The sequence below is a fragment of the Etheostoma cragini genome, chromosome 2 (genome assembly GCF_013103735.1).
Source record: "Etheostoma cragini isolate CJK2018 chromosome 2, CSU_Ecrag_1.0, whole genome shotgun sequence".
Classification (NCBI taxonomy): Eukaryota; Metazoa; Chordata; class Actinopteri; order Perciformes; family Percidae; genus Etheostoma; species Etheostoma cragini.
The window spans coordinates 28,677,060-28,684,120 of NC_048408.1; the positions used below are offsets into that span (position 1 = coordinate 28,677,060).

General features: G+C 37.8%; 1 protein-coding gene across 2 annotated transcripts in view; it reads right to left on the reverse strand.

Annotated features, from left to right (window-relative positions):
- LOC117934608 (MORN repeat-containing protein 4-like) overlaps positions 1-7,061 on the reverse strand; it is a 20,212-nt gene that overhangs the window by 1,908 nt on the left and 11,243 nt on the right. For both annotated transcript variants that reach the window (XM_034856419.1, XM_034856409.1), the window contains exon 4: positions 2,714-2,823. In XM_034856419.1, coding sequence (XP_034712310.1) covers positions 2,714-2,823 — 110 coding nt within the window. The remainder of the gene's footprint in view (positions 1-2,713; positions 2,824-7,061) is intronic.

Sequence of the window (7,061 nt, forward strand, 5' to 3'; positions counted from 1 at the left end):
GGGGACCACTAAGGTCTATATAAAGAGACTTCAGATACAGTATTAGGGACCACTAAGGTCTACATAAAAGCATCCAAACAGCACCATGTCATGGGACCTTTGACTTTTAATCTAGTTTATGTTTCATCACCTTAATCTTCTGTCATCTGACCACAGCTGGGTATCGTTCAAAGAACTGTAGATCCCGGTATTGATACCAATACCGGGACTTCGGTACCGGTTCCTTAAACAATACTTTTTTTCAATACCAATTTTATTTAAAAAAAAAAAGAAGTTACAGCATTACCGCACAAGTCTTAAATCTTAAGAGCCTTAACAGCAATAAATTTGACTTCTTCCTTCTTTCAAATATTGGGTTATGGTTAACGGTTACCGGAACTTGGGTTAATGTTCAACTACAAACTCCATAAAAACATTTAGGAATGAAGCCCTTCCTTTAAAACACACACACACACACACACACACACTGCTCGCCCCGCCTCCTGATTTCAGGTTGTTAGATCTCTCAACCAAAAGGAATCTTTATGTTCCATCTCTATTTTTACAAGCACAAAAATGAACCAGTTGTCATGGTGACATGAATAAAACGTGTTGATTACCTCAGAGAGACAAAGCCTAGACACACACAAACACACACACACACACACACACACACACACACGGGAGACTCCAGTCCAGACAATCAACACGTTTCTAGGTTTAATATAATTAAAAAAGTACGTTTAACATTTGGTATCAGATCAAAGAGAGAGAGAGAAACCAGATGTATAGCAATGTGTGAGATTAAAATTGAAATATGTATTCCCTAAATGTGTGAGAAGTGACACAATTATTTAATTAGAAGGAGCAGAAAAACTGAACGAGAGGTAGTCCGATAGGTAACTTGACTAAAAGTAGCAATAGCACAGTGTAGAAACACTTTGACACAAGTTAAAATCCTGCATTTAGTAAAAAGTACAATAAGTACATATTACTTAAGTAAAGGTAGGAGTTAAAGTACCAAAAGTAAAATGACTCATTATGCAGAATGGTCCATTTCAGAATAATACTCTGTATAATAATACAGCCGGAGTGTCTTGATTCCACTAAGGCAAGGTTTCCCAAACTTAGGGTCGGGACCCAAAATGGGTCGCAGACCCGTTTTATTGGGTCGCCAATTGGCAGAGTTAAACGCATATCAATCTTATGTGAATGGTTCTCTTTGGCTACACTGGTCTGTTCAGCTCAGATACTTGGGGGGGTGGGGTTCTCTCTCTCTCTCTCTCTTTCTCTTTCTCTCTCTCTCTCTCTCTCTCTCTCTCTCTCTTCTCTTATCCTAGGAGGGGATAAGAACATAAGTTGAGAAAGGGGGGAGACACAGAAAAGAGAATAGAGACCTTTTCTGTTGTTGTTTACTTTTATAATGGAATAAATATACTTCTTATACATTTAAATTCATGGTTTGTTCCGTCTTTTGACCACAGTTTAAATGTAGATGTCACAATGATTCATGGTGAATTTTTGTAAATTTGGGTCCCGGGGAGACACCAGATTTCTCTTTTGGGTCTTGAGCTGAAAAAGTTTGGGAACCACTGCACTAAGGGAAGTCAACTTGAACACAGATTATGAGCCGCGTGTCTCCTGAACATTGAGACACTAGAATGTCATTTTCTCTGAATGATAAATCAGGAGAAAGTTAACTTTATTCGAGACCTGTTCCTGTCTCAGGAAAACTCTCACGAGATCTGCTTAGGTAAGCTAAAGTCATCTAAAGCCACAGATATGTTCTTAACCCTTGTGTTGTCTTACCGTCAAAATGGAAATTCAACAATTTTGTCGATGCTTTTAGTCAATGTTTTATACTTTTTCTTGAGTTTTTGTCCCTTTTTTCAGCACTTTTGACGCTTTTTTTTTAAATAATTGTCTTTTTTCGCCATTTTCAACACTACGTAGCACTAACTTTTCAACTTTAGTTTCACGGTTATTTTTGGAATTTATGGTCAATAAACCATTTATTTTGGAAAATATACCTAATGTTTGAGTTAGAAAAGCAGAAATTTGGAATTATTTTGACTAAAATTAAAGGAATGGATGTTGATGATAATCACAGACTAGAATATGTCAACTTTTACTCAATACTATTTCAAAAACACTTCCATTTTTTCTTCAAATGCTATAAAATTTAATAAGACCCCAAAATTAATGAAAGTAAAGATTTCTACTTCCCAAAGAGCATTGTGTGGAATCAATCTTGTTATTTTGGGTAATTCAAAACAACACTGATATAGGACAAAACGAGGGTTAATGCTAAATATGGCTGTCAGCTGTGTGAGAACCAAATGTTAACAACAGAAAATACAGATACACCGTGCAAATATAACTTTTCATATGATATGATCCACTTTAAAAACAAGGCCATGCCCTTGATTCTACTTAACTTTATATGCTGCTGGGTAGCTTGTGATTTCCCCCGGAGATCAATAAAGTTTTACGTTTATCTATAATAACGCATCATAAGTTGATTTTAACTTGTATCATTAAAAAATGATCTGAACCTCCAAAGTAACTAAAGTTGTCCGATAAATGCAGTGCAGGAAAAACAAGAATATTTGACTCTGAATTGTGAAGTAGAAGTTTGGAAATACGTAAGAAAGTACCTCAGAGTTGTACTTAACGTGCAGTACTTTTGTAAATGTACTCTGTTAACCCTTTGAGTTGAGTGGTGTAGTCTTACCTGAGCCGTCCACGCACCCGCCTTTAAACTCGCCCTCGAACCTCATCCCGTCGAAGCGAGTGAAGACGCCGGCGCCTTGAAATTTGCCCTGCACAAATTCCCCTTCATACCTAAAAAGACAAATCCACATGAACACACGTTTTCACAAAGAAAAACAACTTCAATTCCAGTTATTTGGACTCATTTAAGGATGAAGGAAAAGAGCTCAGAAGACGGTGAGTTTAAAAAGTAACTTTCAGACTATTTAGTTTTCACTAACACCTTACTACCACTAGTTTTACACTACTTTTTGGAATTCATGGTCAATAACCCTCATTTAATTCAACTGTACCTAATATTTGAGTTAAAAAAGCAGTAATTATGAATTATTATGACTGATAGTTAAGATCAGAGGAATGAAAGTGATCATTTGTATTTGCAAAGAGCGTTGTAAGGAATCCAATCCATTTTTTGTGGTAATTTGATTAAAAAGAAACCCATAATTCAGATATAGACATTTTTTTTAAAGGGGTTAAATTTGACCCGAGGACAACAGGAGGGTTAACAGGGGCTGCGACTGGACAGCGGGTCCCGGGATTTAGGAGCGCTGCTCGTGATCAGTACTGGCGGTTAGCGTCGCTTAGCTAGTTCTTATGAGAAAATCAGCAACGCACACGGTGCATCCAGGTAAACACCAGCCAAACACTTCTCCACCCCCGCTCTCTCGCTCCTTTCCAGGCGCACTCTGCCCCGCCCCTTTTCTCCAACAACGACCCCCGGGATCCAATCAACAGGGACTTTAACGTGAAGTCGGCTAGAGTGTGTTAGGAGACCGGGAAACAAAAGGAAAACAAACCACAGCCAACAACACGTTCTAAAACAAGTGAAATAATACATATATATAATGAATACATTGTCACTTTGCCCTTTTATTGCACTCGACTAGAATAACTAATTATTGCACTTGAATGTAATTATGCACCACAACATCATTACGACAGGTAGGCACATATAGGAATACAACACAGTAAAATAACGAGTCAATCTATTGACAGCCAGTCGTTTGCCGTGCAGGCGTGGGTTATGATTTGACACTATAAATACAACTGGAATTGATTTGAAAATACAATATGGTGATAATAATATGACAACACAGGCAATAATGTGTTTAATGCAGCAAACGTTCTACATCTCTGTGACCAAACTGGAAAATATATATATATATATATATATATAAATTTTACAAAGCAGGAACTAAGCTTGTATTATGTCACCCCACTATTAACATTATTAGCTGACAGCTGAAAGAGAACAGTGGCGAATCAGCCTTTCTTTAAATGAATAAATGAATACAATATGCCATCATTTCAACGTCAAACAGCCTCACACTGGCCCTCATGTATTAATGTGCGTACATGTACACAAAAATAACATGGATGATTCCATACAACATTCTTCAGGTAAAGTTATTGATTACTTTCGTTGAATTTTTGGGGTGTTTTATTTAACCGTAGATAATTTAAATTATTTTTTAAATGTTTTTTAATGGTCAATCAAAACTAAACTTCGACATCTACCCATCTGAGATCCACTCAACATCCTCTGATCTTAACTATTAATGAAAATAATTAATAATTTCTGCCACTCCTAACTAAAAACTTGAATTCCAAGAATAAGTGTAAAACCTTTGATTAAACCAGCTCAAGTCTTTTTTTTTTTCTTTTTTTTTTTAAGCGCCAGAAGCATTGAAAAAGTGACAAATAAATCTGAAAAAAACGACAAAAACATTGAAAAAGCACCCAAAAAAAATAATATTTTGGACCTGGAAGGGTAAGTTCAGGGTTAAGGGGAAAACAGCACAGAGGTTAATAGTTCAACAAGAGATGTTCTAGTTTCTCAAATAACTTTAAACCTGGAAGCTATTGCAGCTTTTGTCCTCTGTCCTCCTGCCTGCTCAAAAGACACATTTCCTGTTGAATATTCATTTAACACTTAAAAAAAAAAAAAAAAAAAAAAAAGTTGGTTTCCAATGTTTCCAATGTTTCCAAAGCCCCTGAAGAACCTGTACCTTACTAACTAAGAACACAGCAGATGGCCCTGAACATGCAGACACTTGAACGTCCTCAGCTGTACTTGAACATTGAACTAAACAAAGAATGGAAAAGTAGCACAAATCAGAAGTGGGGAGGAGTGTTTTCAGGCAAGGTTACAGATCCTTCAATGAACATCTTTTCTGAGGCTTAATTGAAGGAAATGGAATTAAATTACAGAAACAAAGAACTACTTCAAAAACGTTCAAATCTCAAAGGGCTTTACATAAAACGTTGATGAGAGATTATCAAACAGGTCTTGCATCTGTAAGCGGTCCAAAGAAGAGCCGGCGCGAGGGACTAATCACCGGGACATGAAAATAACACATGGCATATGTGTGAGATGTTAAATGCTAAGGGGACAATGCTGAATGGAATCATTTAAAACAAGTTCATAGAAAATAAAGAAATAAAGAAATAACACACCGATGCGCTGACGTTCCAGTTTAAATGATTTATTCCTCCACGCGTAAAATGCAACTACTACTACTACTACTACTACTACTACTGCTAGTGCTACTACTGCTACTACTACTGCTACTACTACTACTACTACTGTTACTACTGCTAGTGCTACTACTGCTACTAATACTCCTACTACTATTGCTACTACTACTACTACTACTACTACTACTGTTACTACTACTACTACTACTACTACTACTGCTACTCCTACTACTACTACTACTACTACTGCTACTACTACTACTACTACTACTACTACTGCTACTACTACTACTACTACTACTGCTAGTGCTACTACTGCTACTACTACTGCTAGTGCTACTACTGCTACTACTACTACTGCTACTACTACTGCTACTACTACTGCTACTACTACTACTACTACTACTACTACTACTACTGCTAGTGCTACTACTGCTACTACTGCTACTACTACTACTACTACTGCTACTACTGCTACTACTGCTAGTGCTACTACTACTACTACTACTACTACTACTGCTACTACTGCTACTACTGCTACTACTGCTAGTGCTACTACTGCTACTACTACTGCTACTACTACTACTACTACTGTTACTACTACTACTACTACTACTACTGCTAGTGCTACTACTGCTACTACTACTGCTACTACTACTACTACTACTACTGCTACTACTGCTAGTGCTACTACTACTACTAATACTGCTACTACTACTTCTACTACTACTACTACTACTGCTAGTGCTACTACTACTACTACTACTGCAACTACTACTGCTACTACTACTGCTAGTGCTACTACTACTACTACTACTACTGCTAGTGCTACTACTGCTAGTGCTACTACTACTACTTCTACTACTACTACTGCTACTACTACTACTGCTACTACTACTACTACTACTACTACTACGCTACTGCTACTGCTACTACTACTACTACTACAGCTCCCAAACTTGTGCGGTCCCAAACTTGTGCGGGTTTGCTCCCAGGCTATAGAGCAGGTCTAGACCCCACTCTGTCATTTACAAGGACCCCCCAGGTCTAGTAGTTCCCTCCAGAGCAAGCAACAGTGCAACAGTGGCGAGGAAAAACTCCCTTTAAGGAAGAAACCTGGGACAGGATCTTGGTAGGCGGTGTCTGACGGTGCCGGTTGGGTTAGAAATGAAGAGCGGCAATAACAGGCACAGTAAAAGGTAATGGAACAGTGACTGAAAATAATAGTAGTTTGTAGTAGTTCATGGCATAGCAGGGCACCGTGCAGCATTAAAAGGCCCAGCAGAGCGTAGCAGGACACCGCAGGACGTGTAGCAGGACCATGGCAATATAAGAATCAGTGGATAATATACGTATATTTCTATTTTATTTATATTAGCAATTCATGACGAAGAAGAGTTATCTCCAGACACTTTGCAGATAAAGTAGGTCTAGACCCCACTCTGTAATGTTTCCAAGGACCCAACAGTAAATGAAATCATAAACCAAATTAATAGTAGGGATACAAAAGATCTGAAGCCCTCTGAATTCACTTATAGCCACCTGGCTGTTTCGGACATCTATAATCTTAATGGATGACATTCTTTGTATACCGTTAGTGACCGGGGAAACTTTTAACCAATGAATCATAATTTTATCAAACCAAAACACCAAATATCTGTTTTCAACTTTTAAAATATGTGTTGTTTTAAGCTGTTTTGTATTAGTTTCATTGGAACTGTTGGTCGGGGATGTTACTTTGAGCTTTGCTTTGGGACATTCTGATGTGTTGCCTAGACATGAAAGAGGGGGGTGTAGGGGGGGATGACATGGAGCAAAGAGATGAATGAAAA